This window comes from Rousettus aegyptiacus, unplaced genomic scaffold (assembly GCF_014176215.1).
Source record: "Rousettus aegyptiacus isolate mRouAeg1 unplaced genomic scaffold, mRouAeg1.p scaffold_m13_p_1, whole genome shotgun sequence".
Classification (NCBI taxonomy): Eukaryota; Metazoa; Chordata; class Mammalia; order Chiroptera; family Pteropodidae; genus Rousettus; species Rousettus aegyptiacus.
Window position 1 is genome coordinate 156,440,079 of NW_023416284.1, and position 21,601 is coordinate 156,461,679.

Here is a 21,601-nt window from a genome sequence, read left to right on the forward strand (position 1 = left end):
TAGAAAACTAAAAGAGTTAAAATTGTATATTTATCAAACCTCTCTGGAGTAGTGATTTATTTCATTTTTTCTAAGTTAATCTTTTAACTGTTTTTACCATATAGTATAAGGAAGTTTTATACTATATGGCAAAAATAGTTAAAAGATTCTAAAAAACATATGTATTGCTGACAGGAGGACAATAATGACATCATCCCTCAAAAGGGTAACATGGTATTATATATCAAAATTGTAAGTGCATTGCTTTTTTGACAGTGCAGTCCCACTTCTGAGAATATAGCCTATACCTCTACTTGTGTGAATGACACATGCCAAGTTATTCATCATAACATTGTTTATAACAGCCTACTACTGAAAACAACCCATGTGTCCAGCTATAGGGGATGGTTGTATAAACTATAGTAAATCCACACAGTAAATGACTGTGTAGCTATAAATGAGAGAATGAGGAAGCCATCTACATACTGATGTGGAAAGATATCCAGGATATGTTACATGGAAAAAGCAAGATAGAGAGTAATACTATCTTTTGTAGAAACAGAAGACAAAAAGAACAGAACACTACAAAAACACAAGAAACTAAAAAAGCAGTCACCTACGGGGGATGAGTGAGGGTGTAGAATGTGGTGGATAGGGATGTGAGGGAGAAGGAGAAGGAAGCTTTTCATTATTTGTTCTTTTAAATATAATTTTGATGCTTGAAAAACAGTAATTCTGCAATCACAAAGAGCCAGTTCATGAAAAACAAGCCGCAGCCAGGAAGAAAACATTTAAAAAATGTTCAACCCACCAGCACTCAAAGGAATACGAAGTGAGTTGGGTAAAACTTAAATATATAGTAAACTCATTTAAAAAAAAACCAAAAACATGATCAACATCATTATGAAACTTAGGCGCAAACTGCAATGCAGAGTAGTCAGCCTTTCAAACACAGTTTGGAAGGATGAATCACAAGCTAGAAAATCATATCCTTTGGCCCAGTAATCTCTTTTTTGGGAACTAACTTTGAGAGAATAATTTAAAAGAGGGTAAAAGGCATAGATCATGAGGATGTTCATTATAATGTTATTTGTACAATCAAAGAAATGGAAAAAAAGCTCAATATCCTGAGGACATGGGAATACAGGCTAACTATGGTTTATTACTTTCATGAAATGTAGCCATTAAAAATCAATACAAAGACTAGCAACATGACATGTACATTATTTAATGTTACATATAACAATTAATTATGTCTTGGCCCTGATTACAATGAAAAGAAACTGTACATGTGGACAAGAACAGATAGGAATATGGAAACCTAAAAACAGTTCGATCCATTGGAATATCAGAATTGTGGGTGACATTTTTTGTTATTTTAGTCCTATTAATATTTGTCTTCATTTTTTTCATGCTGCTATGCTGCTATAACAGTATTATAGACTGGGTGGCTTATAAACAACGGAAATTTATTTCTCACAGTTCTAAAAGCTGGGATGTCCTCAAGTCAAAGCACTGGCAGATTCGGTGAGGGCCTGCTTTATGGTTCATAGGTGGCTGTCTTTTTACTGTGTCCTCCCGTGGTGAAAGGAGCTAGCTAGTTCTATGCAGTCTCTCTTATAAGGGCACTAATCCCAATACAAGTGCTCCACCCTCATGACCTAAGCATTTCCTAAAGGTCTTACTTCCTAATACTGTCACATTGGGGATTAGGTTTCAACATATGAATTTGGGGGTGATACAAACACTTAAGCTATAGCAATATTGTTATAATATTTGTATATAATTATAACTTTTTTAAAAATTAGCAATGAATTAAACATGGCCTCAGATAGGAAGCTTAAACTGGAATGATCATTTTATAATTAAAAAAGACTTTAAGAATCATTTGACCCTACCTGTTCTTCACTCTCTTCACTGTGATGGTTGCAGGAGTGGAATCTAAAATCAGAGAGCTTGTGCCTCTTATACCTGGGGGGATATTGCAGGTGCCTGCACTACTGAGAGCTCTCATTCTCTGCTCAGGAACTAGCCATCTCTCTGTTTCTTAAGCCTGGAGAGATGCTTCAGAATCTTCGGATATTAACTCCGTATAAGAGAACAGAGAAACTGGAAGCAAACTACATTCCCATGTCTATATAATTCACTCTGTATCTAATTAAACAAAAGCTAGTATTATTTACTTTGTAGTTATTAAAGATATTTTATTAAAATTATAATAGTGCTTCAATACATAAAGACCTATTAGAGGATTATTTATTTTTGTTCCCATCTTAAGCTTAAGGTTAATATTTTTCTGATGAATACAACTACAATAGATGAAGACTCAATGAGGAAAAAATTGCTATAAATATTTTATTGAGTTTTTCAGTTTTATGTCTCCCTGCTTCATCTTTTCCTTAGACTGAAAGTTTCCTTAGATTGAAAGTTGTCTGTGGACTTCTGCTTTCATTTCTTGGCTTATTATTCAAGTTTGGTATGCACTAGTAGAGATCATCTTCACAGTAAAACATTTCCCAATTAGCAAATATGTTTGCCAAGCAGGAAAAAGATGTGTGTGTGTGTGTGCCCAAGTCCCTACTCATGCCTACCAGGAAAGCAGATCTGGTTTTAATTCCTGCAACAAACATGTTTTTCAGGGTGGATCACTTGTACACATTCTTTGTTCAGTGGTCTCCTGACGTCTATGGGAAAGATGCCAAAGAGCAAGGCTTCGTGGTGGTGGAAAAGGAGGAGCTGAACATGATCGACAACTTCTTCAGCGAGCCAACCACCAAGAGTTGGGAGGTGAGCACTCAAGATGGGGCTTGGCTGTTGTGGTCCATAAATTACAGTATTCAGTGAAAATGTTCTCCTGTTCAGATTTCAAGAGCTTCTTGGCTGGCAAGAAGTTAGATTCCCTGTGCACCTTTGAAGTTACAGGGGAGGAAAACACTCTTCCTCTGTTTGAAGCCAGTTATGTGTGTCAGAAAGACACCACCACCACCACCCTTGGGTCAGTCATTTCACTCCCTTTAAAATTGCTGTTGTGTCTCCTTTACGTACAGAATGAAATTCAAACTCCTTAATTTGGCCTAAAAAGCCTATTGTTTTTTGAGCACATACCAAGCTTTTCCCCTTATAGAGGCACCATGAATGAGATGAGTAGAATTTACCATCAAAGAGTATAGGTAAAATCATTACAATATAATGAGATAGTTGCCATTGTAGACGAAGTACCAAGTTCTGAGGAGACTGTGGCCAGTCATCTGTATGGAACCAGAAGTGATCTGAGCTGAGATCAGAGGCAGAAATACAGGCACTTCAGGTCGGATTGGGACATGGAACATGTTCTGGCCAGAGAGAAAAGCCTATGCAGAGGAATGACCCAAGGGAGAAACAGAAAACATGGGGAATTTGATGAACTAACAAAAATTCAGTGTGGCTGAAGCATAGAGTCCAAAGCTGAAATGAAGCTGGAGAAGTAAGCAAGGGCAGATCCCAAAGGGTCTTATGAACCATAAGCAGGAGTTTGGTTATTTTCCTAAGGGCAGTAGGGAGGCGTTGATCTGTTTTGAGCCTGGAGAAGTATATGCAGATATGCATTTTGGAGAGCGCTCTCTGGCCAGCAGATGTTCAGGAGTTTGGAGCTGGACAACACATGAGACTCGAAGACTCATAGGCTCTTGCAGTAATCAGTGTTGAGAAAGTGTGAGTGCTGAAAGAATAGCAGCAAGGATAGAGAAAATTGAGTGTTTTTGAAAGATACACAGGATTTTGTGAGCAATTAATTACATGTGGAAAGTAAGATGTCAAGATTGATATCTTGAGTTTTAGAGAAGGAACCGTAGGGATAATAGTACCTGCTCTTCACCAAGGTAAGGAGCAGAACAAGAGGATTAGATTTAGTAGAAAGTGCTCTGCGTTCTGCTTTTAATCTAAATTTGAGGGACCCATAGAATGTCCAAGAAACAACTGAGAACGAAAGCCAGGGTAAAGATCTAAAGATGCACCTTTGAAAATCATTAGCAGAGCTGAAGTTATGAGTGTAGATGAGGTCATCCCAACAGAATATGACAATGGGAAGGGAGCAGGGCTCAGAACAGAATCCTTGAGGAAAGCGGCTCTAAAGGGTCAAACAGAGACAGCAGCCCACAAAGGTCACTGAGATGGAGCAGCCAGGAAAGGGAGAGGGAAACAAGAAGCCAGGGGAAGAGAATGTTTTAAGAGGCAGGTAATTGCTTAAAAATGACTAATGCTTCAGAGGAGTCACAAAATAAGAGCAAAGGGTGTCTTTTGGATTTAAAACCAAAAAGTTAGTTGGTGACTTTGACAAAAGCAGTCTTATTAAAGTGGTAGTTTCAACAGTTATATTCCATAGGTTCAAAGAATGGGTGGTGGATTGGGGATGAGTAAGTGGAGCTAGTAAAGGTGGGTAAACAACTCAAATTTGGTTTTAGAAAATGAAAATGAGATAAATATTAAGCTGGAAGAAGAGGCGAAGTTGGGGAAGAAATTTCCCTCTTGTGAGAGACACTAACCTTTTAGATGAGGTCAGTGGGAACAGCAGAGTAGAAGGTGTAAAAGTAGGGAATGAGGGGAGGAATCATCGGGAGATTGGACCCTTGAGTATCTGGAGGAATGTGGGGGTAGTCATGGGACTGGCCATAGATAGGAAGCTGGACAGTAGGAAAGAGTAGGATGTGTAAAAATAAAATGTAGATTCAATGGTGATAAGTCAGGACATTTCTCATCGAATGGTTTTTTTTTTTTTTTTTTTTTTTTTTGGAGCAGAAGGAGGGGCATCTCCTAGAAGTAAAGGAGGAGTTAGAGGAATATGGAGAAGGTATGAAATGACAACTTTGGAGACTAGGGAAAATGCTAAAGAACTGTAGCAGAATGGCAACCCGGTACTGAAGAGCTCATCAGGGTCTGCACTGTTCATTGGTAGTGGCACCAGGTTGCAGTGAGGGTGATGTTCTCCGGATACGTCAAGTGGGCAGCCGTATTTTTCTAAGGCTAGACACTTGTCAGACTGGAATGACCAAAGGTGATAAGGCTGGTCCCTTAGGTCTAATCCCTTCTGGAATGCCAGGTCCTTCCATATATGTGTTTGTAGTCACTCTTCCCTTGCTCATTCACTCCCTCCCAGCACGAATGTGTGTGTTTGCATGTGCATACACACAGCTTTCTATGCCAAACTCCTGTCATCCTTCAAAGTCAACTTATTTGTCACTTCTGTGATGCTTTTCGAAATAGTTACTCCTCCTGTCCCTCTAAGCCCATTGCTCATGACTCTATAATATGTTGCTCAGCAATTTACTTGTTCACATGTTTTCCTCCCCATAGTTTGTTTACATGCTTCTTCTTTGAGACCATTGTTTGAAGATATTTAAGCCTATCTATTAGCCTCTCCCTCCCTTGGCTTTTTGTATCAATTTTGTTTTTCCTCTCATCTTTGGCCAGTCTTTCTGAGTCTACTTTGCTTGTCTGTAGTTTTTCCTTGACTCTCTTCTCTCCTTATCTGTTACTCTTCCTTGGATGAGCTCATCACCTCTTAAGGTCTATTCTGCTGCTTCTGCCTCTTCTGCCACTAATCCCAATCTTGAATCTCCACTCTTGACAACTCCAGTGAGAGAATAGGTCACGCCTACTAGTACTAGAGGAAAAGGAGCTAAATTGGTACTCAGAGAAACATCAGCTTCAGAATCTAGAGCAGAATGAAGTAGACTGGGCAGTCTGCCCCATGCTGCCTCAGATTGAGACACTGAGAAAAATGCAAGAGGCAATCACTCTAGAATGTAGCCTCTAGACCTATAGTGAAAGAGGAAGAAATTTGTTGGTCTGATCCAGGTTCATAGTACTCTTGCTGAAACTTGGGACACAGGGAAAGAAAAGATAACTGGAGAGAGAGGTGACTAGACTGGTCAGACCACATGGAAGAAAGATTTCAAAAGTGCAACAAGGTAAAGAATGCTGGCCAAGCTCCCTTCCATGCAGAAGCCAGCCCTGCCTACCAGCATTCCCTTACAGCCAAGCCACCTTAGTGGCCTTTCCCTTACCTGTGAGTAGGGAGAAGAGACCTTCACTTCCCTGGAAGCTACAGGGATCAGATCTTCAGCATGTCCAAAGCAGCTCATGATCTTTCCCCCAAAAAACACATGCCTCTCATGTGTTTCCGTCTTAATTAGTGATGCTCCAAGCCAGAAATCAAACCAGGAAACTTCTCAGATTCTTCTCCTTTGTCGGCATATCTAGTCATTCATCTCTAGGCAGAATCTTTTTGATTCTGATCTTAACGTGGTTTAGAGACCCTGGCTCCCCTCCACCACCACCCCCACCCTAGTCAGCCTGCCTGAACCCTTCACTTGGACTCCCAAGGGCACTTCCAATCCTAACTCAACCACTGGTCCATCCTCCCATATGCAAGCTCTTTAAATTAGCTTTATTTCCTAATTTATGAAAATAATACCCGACTTTAGGGAATTTGGAAACTACAGAGAAAACTATAATGCAAAATATTTAAAAATACTATCAAACCACACAATACTTTTGTACAGTTCCTTAGACTTTTTCTTTTCTGCTTTAGGATGTTTTCTAAGAGGTTAGGGTGGGGAATAAATGTTGCTTTTTATTTTTTTCCAAAAAAGGATTATGCTCTATGTATAGTTTTGTGTCTGACTTTTCTCACCTGAAATATTGTGATAATTATCACATTAAAGATTTTTAAGCCTCATTTTTAATGGTTGCATTATATTTTTAATTTCAATTATGACTTATTTAATGTTTAAGTCTTAGTTTCCTGGAAGTGAAATTATTTGGTTTAAAGATTTAATATTTTACATAATGCCAATTTAATTCACCAGCAATGTGTAGAATACCCTTCTCACCATGCTTCTGCCAGCAGAAAATGTTATTACTATTATTTCTTTCTAAAAAGTTTTACTAATTTAGAAGCTGAGAAATGATACATTTTAACTTTTATTTCCTTTATTATTGAGTATAAAATGAATCTGTGTATGTTTATGTTTATATTATATTGTATTATATTATATTATATGATATTATATATAATTTGTGTTTTTTCTTTGTTGTGATGCCCACTAATTTTCTTTGCATGTTTTTCGAAAAGAATCTTAGTAGTTTCATCACACTCTTTGAGCTCTTTATGATTAAATATATTATTTGTCTCCTATATTTTTTTAATTTTTTAATTTTTTTCATTTTTTTATGGTGACATTGGTTAACGAAAATGTTTCCTATATTTATGACAGATTTTCTTCCTAGTTTGCTATTTGCCTTTTAATTTTATTTATGTTTTTCTTTGTGGTTTTTAACTGTAGTGTTTTTTTGTGTATAGTTGGCCCTGTAGTATCAATTTAAACTCTATTCATTCTAAAGTTGAGTTATTGATATAGTTAATATTTTAATAGTTTTTTTCCTGCACCATTTAATGATTTGCGATGTTTTCTTCATACTTAAAGGTCTTGTATATGTTCTGTGCTATCTGTTTAACTTGTTTAAATAAGGGAACAAACAGGGATCACAAGCATGATCTATATACTCTCATGCTTAAAAAACTCAGTAGCAATCATTACCCACCTGACCATCCACAAGAACCACCACCTGGCAAATTATTTTTTTTTAACTGAATCCTAGACCCTCCCCACTAGAAACATTAAGTCAGTAGGTCAGAGGGAGGAATATTGGAATCTGTATTTTTAAAAGCTCCTAGATCAGTGGTCCCCAACCTTTTTAGCACCAGGGACTAGGTCCTATGAGAATCTAATCCCTAATATTCTAAGGTGGAGCTGAGATGGTGATGAGACTGGGGAGCAGCTGCAAATACGGGTAAAGTTTGCTTGCCTGCCATTCACCTCCTGCTGTGCAGCCTAGTTCCTAACAGGCCACAGACTATGGCCCCGGGGGTTGGGAACCCCTGTCCTAGATGATTTTGAACAGCCTTGTTTTAGAAATACTGTCATATAAGTTCTAAGCCCCTTCACGGCACCGAGATTCTTCATTTTCTCCACTTCTTCTTCAACCTCATTTCTATTTCCCTTGCTCTCTATTCTCAAGCTATAACAAACTTGAATGTATCTGTGTGTTTCTGCTGCGCCCTTCACCTGGACATCCCCCCACCCCACCCTCTGCTCTCAAACTGAAGCCCCATCTCCTCTGTGAATAAGCTGTCTTAGAACCTAGCAGGCCCCAGCCTGCTTGGGGTGCTATTAACTATTAGCATTCGTATCACATGGAATGGCATTCATTTATTATAAATGTCTCTTTACTGTCCTCACCCACTCCCTCACTGACTCGAGAATAGGAACCACTTCATGTCCCTGTGCCTGGCAAAGCACCTGGCTTTCGCCATCATATAGAAAGTGCTCAGTAACTGTTAGCTGTCATGAAGTGCCAGGTACTTAAGGGAATGCCATCTCACTGGCACAAAATTCTAGTGATTTTGCCCTAGATTGTGTTCAGGCTCTGGCATTGAGAATAAGTTCTGGCTAACCTGGGACTGATCACAAAGTACCTGCCAGAGGCCTCTTTAGAACTGACCCCCAGGATGAGCTATGCAAGAGCACTTTGATCCCCTCAGCAGGACCAAAAGACCATTTGGGATCTGGAAAAGCCACAGAAAGGGTACTGAAAATCAATTCATGGTGTTCTACATTTCTTTCCAACCATCTAACATTAGATCCAGGGAGTAGAGCAAGACTCATTGTGCCTCTAAGTCATTAATATCCTGAAAAATAAAAAGATTTGTCTTTTTTCTTTTTACTTTGCCAGCTGTTTGGAAAAGCCGAATCTAAAATAATATTTTTCTCAGCTTCATAGAAACCATATGTTTTCCTATTCTTTTCAGTTTCCTCACATCCAGCAAACATGACATGGTATTGAAGTGAAATGTCATTGTTCTCAGTGTAATGAGCCTACCTCTGGTAAAGGCTCCTTTTCCTCCTCCCCTGGAGATTCAAATTGATGTCAGGGAAATTACGTAAAGTTTAAATGGAGGTTTTGGTTTCAAGTAGGTACTGGAAGAAACTGCAAAGGCAGGACTGGAAAAGCCAGCTTAGCCAGAGGACAATTAGGAAGAGAAGTATATGAAGGGAAAATAAAAAAAACACACACACGATGATGGTTGTCGTATGATTAGGAAGCCACCATTTCAAAGGTGAAAGTGTCATTTTACAGCCTCACAGCTATGCCTGACAGGAAGTATGTTTGCTGTAAATCCTAATTTGGGTGTGTTCCTGTAGAAATCTTGAACCCTCTCCAAAGGGAAACAGAAACTCAATCTTGCGGGGAATTAGATACTACAAAAAACAGTTGTAGCTCAGCGTGGCTACAAATAACAGTGGTGTGAAGGCAGACAGAGAAAAATTCTGTTCCCTGTTAGAGAGCAAGCAGACAGTTCTCACCTGGTCACGATGAGAGTCCGAAGATTGCCCTTGGACATTCAGATTTTCTATTGTGCCAGACCCGACCAAGAGCCTTTTGTGAAGGTATGTTGGAGCCCTGAGAGCTAATGAGGTGCCAGTGAATCTTCAGACTTCTGCCACTCGCTATGGTTTGAAATGCTTTCTTAATTAGAAAAGGTCGTGCTGACATTTCAACCAGAGCAGGTATTATATTAGATTCATTTTGGAGATGGGTATGGTATGGTTTGCCTCTTCTTTTTGGAGTCAAAAATCTGTATTTGTTTTTTTTTCCCTTTGTACAGCTTCATTTTGTACCTGTGTTAAATGTAGAGAGCACCAAAAAGATATGCTTTATTGAAACACATTTAAAATGCTGGATTTGTGATTGTTTGATAGTGTTTTCTTTAAATAAGTTCTCCTTGAGAAGATGGTAAAATCTATAAGCTAATTTCCTTACCTGTAAATCTGGCTTAGACAACGGCTGGTACTTTATATTAATCACTGTGCACTTTGGAAATTGCACAGTGTATTATCTGACAGCTTTGACTAAATATAATTTAAATGTTTTTCCTCTATAATGCAAAAGTTATTAATACTTGTACCCAAGAATTTTGATGAATTAGTCACTTTATATAGTTTTTCAATGTCAAAATAATTCAGTGATTTATCCAGGCTTTAGGAGGGACAAAAAATAGGTTTAAGGTGAAGTTGACTTTGGTAGTTCATAAACATAGTTGCAGTAAAATCATAAATGTTGTGTATAACATCATATTTCTCCATTTTAGAGGAAAGACTCCTTTAGTAGTATCTGAACTGTACATGAAGAATCATAACCCAGTTGTAATTTAAACTAAAACTTAGTGTTTCTTCGGGTTGTTGCTCCTGATAGCTGTTACCATTTGTCATTTATATCAGGGTTGGTTGCTATGTGCATAATCTTAAGAGCAAACATTAGGAGTCTTGATTTTTAAAAAAAGCTATCTTATCTCTATAGAAGATTTACAGAATGATCTCTGATTAGACCTGTATTTCAAAGGTACAAGTTGCTTGTGGAGCTATACATAATTCTTGTTCAATGACTGAGCAATCAACAGCAATAGTAAAAGCGGAAAACTTGAAGTTTTAATGTGTACATATTAAGTGTCTCAGCTGTACCATGTTAAAATCTGCATTTGTTCTGAAATTGAAAAATTAGCCGTTTCCCCAAAGTCCCGGTTCAAATTATGTCCTGCTGCTAAAACTCCACCTGTTACGAGCATTTGTGTACCTAAGCTTGTTTTTAGCAGCCAAAAGAAAAGCAGATACATTATTCTTCTTGGCTAATTTGTCATCTCCATTTCAGATCATCACCGTTGAGGAGGCAAAGCGTCGGAAGAGCACTTGCAGCTACTATGAAGATGACGATGAGACAGCCCTGCCTATTCTGCAGCCCCACAGTGCGCTCCTGGAGAACATGCACATCGAGCAGGTGGTCCTCCCTGGGGACTTAGGGCAGGATGTCTTCTAGCCCTTAAAAGCACTTCCCAAGCCTGACTGCTCTTCTCATTTGGGGTGAAAGATGAGCCAGGTTGTAAAAGAAGATCACCAGCAGCCTAACCAAGGCCAGAGACACATTCTCTCCTCCCTAAAGGTTATGGCAGCGTTGCCTGCCGCCTCCTTGGGGATGTGAGGATTTGGCCAGATACTGCATTCATCTACCAAACCTGAATGAAAAGCCTTTGTTTATTTGTTTTCAAAACAACTTTTAGCATATCCACCACAGTCCTAACATGCTTTATAAAGATCCAAATTTATCCTAGTGATTATTGCTAAATTCCAGTGGTTTTAATTTATCAGGCTTAATAAAAGTCATATAGCAGATACATTTTACTTACTTTATGAAAACTACCTACCACTGGGAAGAATTTTCTGTAATTCTTTGAGAACTTTGAATTTTCTGGAAATCTGTTACTTCTGTTTTATGAAATCTTATAATGTGCTTGCATTTGACCTTTTGTATGGATTTCTTCCACTTCCCCGTCATCTTAGAAACCTGAATTTCACAGACCTTAACAAATCTGGTTCAAATTCCTCAATTTACAAACGTGTCTATGAAGGCCTAAGAAAGCCAAGAGATTTGACCGCGCAGTTACAGAAATGGGGTTTATTCTGATACTAAAATGGATGTTAAGCATTCTGAAGACTTCAGCACTTCATAGCCTCCTTTGTTATTTTTTTTTTAAGAGATATGCATTATTGGTATTTATGGTAGTCAAGTTTAAGCTAACTGTTAATGTAGGTGAAAGATATAGGTATGATGAGGACAGACTATGTCAGACTACTAACATAAAACGCCATGTTTTCTTGTTCCCACTTCTGTGGAAAGCTGCAGTTGTCAGTGGCATCTCTGAGCCTGTGAGAATTAGCAAGAACAATTGGAGAACCATGAGCTGTTTGGCCAAGTTGAAGTGTAAAAGGGAGAGCATATGTCTAATTCATACTTCTTTTATCAAGCTAGGTGCTATATCTTCAAATGTCTAGGGGCATAGTGACCTACAGTCAGATCCCCAAGGTGAAAAGCATGCTCTGGGCTGCATCCCTTCCAAGCTAAACACCACCACTGATCTCTCTTCTCTTTCTTGGTTTATAGTGGCAAATATTTGCTAGAATAAAGGGGAGCAATATGTAAGTCAGTGTGATATTTTAGTTTGAGCCACAGGCACTTGATTCGTGCTACAAATTTATAAGTGACTTGTGGGTGAACTGTATGCTTACATCTCCATCTTTGGATTTGCAGCTGGCTCGATGCCTTCCGGCAAGGGTACAAGGGTATCCATGGAGACTTGCCTATAGCACATTGGAGCATGGGACCAGCTTGAAAACTCTCTATCGGAAATCAGCATCATTAGACAGTCCTGTTCTATTGGTCATCAAAGATATGGATAATCAGGTGAGACTTGTTCCTCTCATAGAAAACATTTTCTAATGAGGATTTTGAAACCTATGCAGCAGTAGAGAGACTAGTACAATGAATTTCTATCACCCAGATTCTACAGGTTAGCATGACATATTTTGCCACATATACATCATCTGTCTTGTCTCTGTTGGTTTGTCTTTGCCGAAATATTTTGAAGTAAATCCCAGTTATGTGATACTTTAGAATGCATCCCTATAAAAGAAAATCAAGCATATCTCTAAATACAGTCACATTCTAAGGAATTTTTTTGTGTATGTACTCAGCATATAATAGTAAGCTGTAATGATATTCTACAACCTAAAGTTGGAGAAGTTTGAAGAAAAAGTCAAGTCTGGATTTGGAGATAGTTGCAGAAAGAAACTCCAGTGCCATCCCAGAACTTTTTCCAGGTCACTGAAGTTGTGCCCACAAACCTCACCTGTGTGGTTGCTGAGAAGGAAAGCCAATCCAGGCCATGGTGTGTGGTACTGGAGGGCCCACTTGTTATGAAACAGCTGGGGAATGTACCGTTCGTTGCTCATTGTGCTTTCACCTGTGTTGCAGTTGGTCTCGGAGGTACTGGTGAAATCTGGAGATTACTCCCATGTACCCTACACTAGTACTTCTCACCTCAGTCAGCTTAGAGTACAAGTAGAATCTGTTCAGGATTCTTCTGTATACTACTCAGTCAGGCTCCTGCTTCACACAAAAAAGGCTTCTTCCAAGTCTGTTCTTTATTCATTTCAGTTTCGTCTGTGTTGTAGCAAGAAAAAAATTCTTTTACATTTTTAAGATGTGGATGCCATTTCTTTCTCTTTCTAGTAGTGAAGCGGGTTTTACTCAGCAACCGTTCATTCATATATTCATTCAAAAAATGTATAATGAGTACGCATGAAGTGTGGAGCACTATTAAGCATTGAAGAGCTTGCTGTGAAGCCATAAATTGGTGTCATTTTAGGGGAAATAGATCTTTGCTCTCATAATTTGCCTTGGGGAAATTTAGCAGAGAGATGGGGGTATTGAGGTGCAGTCTTTTTCAACTGCGATCTTACCTGTGATTTTATTGCAGCTTAAGAGTTGTAATGATTAGTTTAGCTATTATCATTTTTACTATTATTATTTCCTTATTGATAACATTTAATTATGATCCAAGCTGAATAATAGTTAGAGTCAAGTTAAAATTAAAATAATAATAAGAGATTTAGAGTAGAATTACTTAGAGATTTAGCGGAATGTTTGAGAAGTTGGGGAACATGTTCTAGATGAGATATGGCTAGATAGTTTTAGACCACACACAAAAATCTCCCCATTAGGATAGATTATTTCCCCTACTAATATACAAAAAGATAACAAACTTCTTGGGGAATGTGTTTGACACATAGAGCAGGTATTAATGAAGCGCATTTTCACCCAGCTTCCTGTTGGCAGTTATGTAAAGAAGGCCTATACCTGCAGTTTATACTGTTTGTCAGGGGGTGGGTCTTGCTCATCTGTTACCCTCAAGTCACTTGTGTTGTTTGAAGATACCTGAACACTAATTTCTCTTTCCCCACCCCATCTGCTTCCAAGGCAAGATTGTGGCTCTGCTGTGTTTGTGAGTGTGGTATAACAACACTTATAAATTTATCTGGAAATGAATTATGTAAAACTTTAATATAAAAATATTGCATATGCAGAACGGCAGCAGTAGGGAGTTCTGCAGATTTAATCCCCAGTGAAACAAGCACAACTATGGGTGGAAATTATAAAAACAACAGTCACTTAAAGTCTCTAGAAATTTTCTTCACTTGCATATGGGCAAGTGAAGAAACATTTATTCAAGAAAATATAGTAAATCTCAGTAATGACAGTGAGATGATTCTGTGGCACTTGAAGCACAAACTGCCCCCTCCCCTCAACTCCCAGTGCAGACTGACAGAAGCTTCACTCTGGATATATGTAGACATAAAGAGGGGGCTCCCCCCTCCCCCGCCCGCCTCCTGGGCAAGGGCTATGATATACTGCCTCTAGGGGCAGGTCCCCAGCACTTCTCAGCACCAGACAAAGGTTTCTGTTTCAAAGACTAAATTCAAGTCAAGTTGCTTAGGGGAAATGGGCTCTCTTTTCCCCTGCAGCCCTTACTCAAAGGGCAGGCGTTCTGCCTTAGGTGTGGCAGGCCTTGAGTACAGTCATCTCTACTGCTCTTGTCCCAGCTTGTAGGGCAGAAGTTCCATGCCAAGTGAGGTGTGCCAAGACCAGCTGATACCCTGCCCAGCATCCTGCTCATCAAACATGGTTATTCATCTGAGAAAAGCAGACCTCTGTCCAGCCCACAGCTCCAGAGCAGAGTCCCTAGCCCCTAGCTCCAGGGGAAGAGAGAGACCATAAGAGAGAAAGCTCTGAAGCTCTCCTCAGAGGAACTGAGTTTAATTAGAAGAGTGTGGAAGTTCAAGCCATAGGGCACTCTAGAAACAATGCAAATCTTGGTGACAAACAAGAGGAGGCTGGTAGCTCCATAAAGGCAACAAGCTAAACTGTAGACCATATAGTTTCCAGGGACCTCTAGGGAGAGCCTTCCTGGTGTCAAGATTGGGCAAAAGAACTACTCCTGCAAAGGCACCCAGATTTAATCGAATCAGACTGTGGAGTAATTTATATGACAAGGCATTGTGGAAAATGACAGAACAATTTTTATGCAGTTAATCGTCTGATTTACACAAACTTAATTCCAGTGAGGTATAGAAGTGCTGCTCCTATCTTGCACTATGGTATCGTTCTACTTTTTGAGGTAATTTGTTAGACACATTGATATACATTAAAAACCCAACAATAAATTGTTATGATTACTACTTTATATAATTTTTTATCTACTAAAGCTGAGAGAAGACAGAGCAAACACACATTTATAGATTTTGTTATTTTAATCTTCCTTTTACCACTTCTGATTGTCTTCTTTTATTCCCATGGATTCCTCTGTTCTGTCATTGCCAAATACATTAAATTTTTATTACCCCAACAATGCTATTATCTGCATATTATTTTACATAATTGTTTTCTAAAAATTTATTAGAAAAAATAAAATAGACATTTTCTTATATAACCAACATGCTATATACCTAACAAAATTAACAATAATTCCTTAGTATTATCAAATCCTCAGTTCTTAAACATTACATGATTGCTAAGAAATTTTAATGAAGAAAGAATATAATGATTTAGAATCTTGTGGAAGGCAAACGAGTATGGATGACTTTTCCTATTCATGGATCAGAAAGGAATCCACTTTCTTCCATATATGGTCATTACCCTTCTTGCTGTATTTTAGCACATGCTTTTAAAAATAGATGTCTATCTCAGTTGTATTTTAGTTCTTTTACCGAAAGATCACTAGAAGGAGGGAAATGCATTTTTTGATGTTTTTGTTACTGTTTTGTTCTTAGCAGCTCTACAACAAGGTTTGGTAGCAGGAACTGTGAAGAGCAATGGTTAGAAAGAGTTTCTAGACTTCTACTCTACCTATTTTTTACTATTTCAATGATCCAAGCACTCAGTATAGTTGTAAAGAAGAGATTCCACAGTGAATGTAATCCAGTTAAAATAATTTTGAAAATTTATGTCATTTTTCAGATAATCTCCATTTAAAGCAGTGTTTCTCAAGAGGGATTTGGAATAGAAGGTATATCAGAATTACCAAGGACATTTTCAAAATATGTATGCTCACTCTTGCCAACCCTCACCCCTGCAGGTACTAAGCAGACTCTGAGCAGGATGGGAAGCTGCGGCAGTGGGCATGCATATTCCGAAGATGCTGCTCTTTCCACCCTACAATAAGAAAAAAATAGAAGAATCTTTTATTCGAATACATCTAAGTCACCTTTAAAGCCCATAGTATTATAGAATTTTTTTTCTTCAAAGCTATTTTGAACTAAGACATATTGACTTAGTCATGTGAAGGGTACAGTTTCAATAAGCATAGTTAGAACTCATTTTTACAAATCAAAAGAGAGAAAAGATTATTTTCTCTGGGGAAATGTTCAGCTATTATTCTACTTATAAAACACATAAGAGACATGACTGTTCTCTCAGCCACTTATTTCTGTGTATAAGATGCATCTTTTTAATGTTCCCAATATGTATTCTGTATTCACTAAATGAACTTTTGTCCCTAGTGGATTTTGGAAGTATTTTAAAATTGAAATAATTATTGGCCTTTGACAAATAAGTTCTCTGAGCCACTTGGGTTCCGATTAGAATTGGAGACTTTCTGATTTATGTTTATTGGTGGTCCTTTTATCTCAGAGCTCCAATTTAATGATAATCTTTGCTAAAAGAGACATAATAAGATCTCAAAATAGGATTGTGTTAAAATATTTAAGAAAGTCTTTCAGAGGTTTAAGTTCGAAAGTAGATAACATGTCTGTTTTCTTTTGACAGATTTTCGGAGCATATGCAACTCATCCTTTCAAGTTCAGTGACCACTATTATGGCACAGGCGAAACTTTTCTCTACACATTTAGCCCAAATTTCAAGGTACCTAGATGAGAGAAATATCAGCTTTCCCAATGTCAGAGTGTCAGGGGTATGGGTGGGTTTGGAGGTAGGGAGCTGTCATTGAAACAACGGCTGTCCTATAACCTCATCCGACTCTCTCTAGCCTGGGTCAGCACTCGCTGACTATAGCAAACAGACTGCTTAGGATCCCTCCCTGGATTTGGAGGACTGTTCTTCTGCGTGATCTGGGATCCAGGAAGGGGTTGCAATTCAGAGTCAGTGTGGGCCTGAGAGGTCTCCCTGCTTTGTAACCCCTGTGGAGATGTCATCATAGTGTGGGGAAGGCCTGGCGGTCAGGACCTTTCTCAGCCAGTGGGTGGTTACAGAGGATATTATCCTGATGTTCCCTCTTTGCTAATTCTCCAGATTAAAATGTCTATATTCTGTCCTGTGTTTCTACCCTAAGGTCTTCAAGTGGAGTGGAGAAAACTCATACTTTATCAATGGAGACATAAGTTCTTTAGAACTTGGTGGTGGAGGGTAAGTTTTTTGTGATTGTTATTAATTTACCACCTGACCTGAGTGGGTCTGTTTTGACCTAGGTAACCAAAACCTTTGTGTCAGATGATTTTAGCTAGTTCACATGCTTATATTACTGAGGACAGTGGCCTAATACATGCCACTAAGAATCAAAGATAAAATGATTTATTTAATGTGTCTAAACGAGTGACTACTACCACTTGTTTGTAGGAAAGACAGGTCATTTAAATGAAATAAAAGAAATGTACCCTTTGTTTTACAAGCGGTTTAGGGTTTTTGTCTGTCTATAGCATAAAGGAAAGAAGAACAGGATGAGGGAGAACAGAAAGTGTGCCACATGAAGTTGAAATGTTTCCACCTTTTTTATTTTTCACCTTTTCAGAGGAAGATTTGGTTTATGGCTAGATGCTGATTTATACCATGGACGAAGCAACTCCTGCAGCACTTTCAATAATGATATTCTTTCCAAAAAGGAAGACTTCATAGTTCAGGACCTCGAGGTATGGACATTTGAGTGAAATTCAGACTGCCTTAAAACACAACATTAAAAGACTGGGTTTGGTCAGCCCTCCTAAAGCTGGCTGGAAGACGAAACGCCAGCCTGGACTGCCTCATCCCCCATAATGCTTTCTTTCTGCCATCATCTCAGAGCATGATCACATTGCAGAGAGATCCTGAAAGGTACATGTGGAGGGCAGACACTGACAAAAGAGATCTGAAGTCCAATTGTTGAAAGACTTTGTATTCTCACTTTCTTCAAATCTATACAGTGAGGAATCAGAGTATTTATAGATGTATGAGTTGAATGCAATTTTTATTTTTTGGTAACTGTGAAAAAAAGATACTGTGGAAATATTTACATGCCTTGTATATTTATCAACATAATTTTCATTACCAAAATGTACAGCATTCTGTTGTTTGCCATGGAAAAGTAGTCTCATTTAGAAAAATCGAAAGTGCACAGCACTTAAAGGGAATATATATATGATTTTTTAAAAAAACCTTTTATTTATTATTTCTAGTAAATTGTCTGAAGTGTGTTGCCAGTTTTTTTTTCTTTTAATGTGTCACATCTTGAAATAAAGATATGTGCTAAGTTTTGGCAACAATTCCATTTGATTTACATAGTTTTATATTGAATTTTTTTTTGCCCTGATTGTTTAGAGTGATAGGTCTTAAGCAGCATATATATATGCATAATTCTGAATTTTAAAAAACTCATCATCAATGTTCATTGATTTGACTGTTGTAGGCCGGCTTTCCATTTAGTCATTAAAAAGATACATTTTTAGTTACTTACTCTGAACGTAGTTATGTAAAGAAAAATAAGCCATTGCTCAGTCAAGTGAATATTTACAGAAACAGATACTTTTATGAACCTAGATTCAAACCTTGCTTTCGAAAAGAAAATGGTTTGCTTCTTATAAAATCTTTTGTGTTAATAACAAAAACTTTATTCTCATAATGTTTTTGTATAATGTCCCCCCAATTTTTCATGAACAAACAGGCCTGTTTTAAAGGGACTGAGTGTTTTAATTTCTGTATATTTTATGTCAAATGAAAAATATCAAATTAGCCCAATTGTTTTGGTTTCTAGACTCTCTTATTTGATTCAAAGCAATACAAAAAAATGCATTCATACCAAAATTAGAATAAAATTTTCATATCATTAAACAGTTTTATTAAATACTATAATAAAACCTTGTTAAAAATTTAACCAATATTATTGATTGTCAGACTTTTATAAAAGCCAAAGAATGCTAAAGGAAAAAAAATTTCAATTAGTAGCCTAAGCTGAAAAGCAGTCTGTCCTAAATTACATCCCTAGTGATCTTGGAAAGAAAAACTTAATAGCAAATAAGACATACACACACACAAACACACCTGCATTTAGAAAAATAAAACAGTTCTTAGAATGTTAGCCTTAAGTTGGCAGAATATTTTCTTTAGATTATTCTGTTACTTTAGATTATTTAGATATATAAAACAAGAAAATTGCCAAGTGGCCTCCTGTCAGATCAAGAGTTATCTAACTCCACTCACATTCCATGCAAGTTTAAATGAATGTTATAAAATCTTAAATCTGTAGCCTGGGTGTGCTTTCCCCAGAGTTCTACTATTGAGAACTCTCGATGAACAACATACTGGCCGCTTAACCATACTCTGCTCATTAAATAATGTGTTGGTGTGAGATATCAGGAATGTCTCATGATGATCACATTTACCATTTATGCCATTTGCAACCATATGCTATTAACAAACAACATGGTCATTTTGCATATAGTTCACTCTTACCTACTTTAGTCCATGATATTATATGTACTTGTGAGAGCATATCCAGATGTTGCGTTCTCTATTTAAAGCAGTATTGTCCAATTAGAAATGCGTGTCCCTTCATTTATGGATATTGAATATATGTAATGCAGTGCTAGCCCAATATTTTCAATAAAGGAATTTATGCATCTGTGTGATTTTCTTTCCTGATGGTTCATTCAACAGGTATTTTATGGGATGTTAAAGTTTTTATTTGTGTGAGATGATGACGAATATCCAAAATTAAATAAGGCCCAGTGCTCATGTTTTTGTTTGTTTGTTTGTTTGTCTTTATTATTGGCACCCTGGTAATTCCCTCTTCATTCCCTGTAGCCACCTTCCTCTTCTCTCATCAATTCATAAAAACTGCTCTTTTATATTTAGAACAACTCTTAGCTCAAAATCTACCAATTTTCCTCTTCTTAACCCTTCTAGCTGTTCTTTAAATAATTACCTCCTTTTAACATTTCTCTCTTGACCTACTTTGTAATTTCAATGATAGACACCTAACCCTCTGAATATGGAGACCTCAAGCAGTCTTCATTGCTTCTCACTTCCTCAGTTCATGAGTCTACATCAAAGAACTTGGGTAGGAACAGGCAAACAAATGTCTCACCAAACTACTGAAAATGATTTAGATACATCCCCATGCTACAAGCCACCAGGGACACCCTTAACTAGAATTGCCCTTCATTTGATTTTTCTTGCCTTTAAAATTTTAGAGGCATGTGAAACAGGACTAATAAAACTACTTTCCTTTTGAGAAAGTCATTGAGTATCTCTTAAACAAGAAAAGGAAGCTAAGATTTATTTTCTCAGGATGCCTAACTGATTATTATGAATGTAATCAGAGAAAGAACAGTAAAGTCAGAAGCCAAAGGAAGTTCTAGAAACTCAAGGTCAGCCACACTCACCACTTGTGAAAGTATCAAAAGTACCTTTAACCACTTCCTTCTGCTTAATCAGGTCACACAGGTCTCATTCAGGGGAAGCCCTAACCTTAGAACATCCATCCTCTGTTCCCACTCCTTGCTGGTGACCAGTATGCATAGAGATCCACTGAAAGAAGATGGCTTCACTGTGAAAACCAGGTTTTACAATTCACTCCAAAGTCTAAGGTCTTGCTGCCTTCCCTCCTACTTCAAATCTCTAGGGGTTCAAAATAAAAACTAGATAGAGCCTTCCTGGTGTGTTCAATCACACCATCAAAATGGTATTTCTTGATTTGATATCTTCAGTGACCTATTATTTATCTTCTAGAACAATGCTGCTCAATCAATAGAACATTCTACAACGATGGAGATGTTCCAGAATTTGTACTCTCTTTTATGGTAGTAACTAGCTACCATACTAGTGTTAACACTTGAAATGTGACCTGGATGATTGAGGAACTGAATTTTTAATCTTATTCAATTTTAATTTATTTAATTTTAGCCATATGTAGCCAGTAGCTTCCATATTGAACAGCAGAGCTCTAGATCATGATCAAGATTTGGCACAGCCAAATCATATTTCATCAAAAATAAATTCAGACTGTTACTCTCTCCTCACCAGAAGAGACCCTTTAGCTCTAAGTACTTTGATTTGTCTCTGCCATTATGGGTCTTCAAACAGCTTCACACCACCTAAAGAAATAGTGTCTTAGTGTTTTTAGCTAAGAAAGCAACCAGAAAGCTGTTCCCCCGAGAGTCTCCACACTGAAAACTTAGATCTCTATGGGATTACTGATGCTCATATCTAATCAAAGGTAATGAAAACCTCTCCCAGTGCCCAAGCCTTGCTCAAAGATTTCCTGCGTTAGCCATTGGCATGTGTTTTATTCTCATACTAGATAGTCTATTGTCCATGGCAGCCCTGTAGGTACCCATCCACAATGCATGAGGGACCACTGGAAGGAGAAATAATTTATTCCTTACACAGAATCATGCATCCAGTCCCAGAAACACAAAGGAATAATGGA

The 21,601-nt window shown here is 37.8% G+C and overlaps 1 protein-coding gene across 10 annotated transcripts in view; it reads left to right on the top strand.

The window, feature by feature from the left end:
- The window catches only part of NCOA7 (nuclear receptor coactivator 7), a 122,888-nt gene extending 102,979 nt beyond the window's left edge, over positions 1-19,909 (top strand). For 5 of the 10 annotated variants that reach the window (XM_016161324.2, XM_016161331.2, XM_016161332.2 and 2 more), the window contains 6 exons: positions 2,619-2,766; positions 10,726-10,851; positions 12,160-12,312; positions 16,732-16,827; positions 17,255-17,328; positions 17,711-19,909. In XM_016161324.2, the coding sequence (XP_016016810.2) occupies positions 2,619-2,766; positions 10,726-10,851; positions 12,160-12,312; positions 16,732-16,827; positions 17,255-17,328; positions 17,711-17,846 (733 nt within the window). In that variant the 3' untranslated portion in view covers positions 17,847-19,909. Of the gene's footprint in view, positions 1-2,618; positions 2,767-7,806; positions 9,468-10,725; positions 10,852-12,159; positions 12,313-16,731; positions 16,828-17,254; positions 17,329-17,710 lie in introns of those variants that run through there. The other 5 variants (XM_016161327.2, XM_016161329.2, XM_016161326.2 and 2 more) reach the window with 2 other exon arrangements.
- The last annotated feature ends 1,692 nt before the right edge of the window (positions 19,910-21,601 follow it).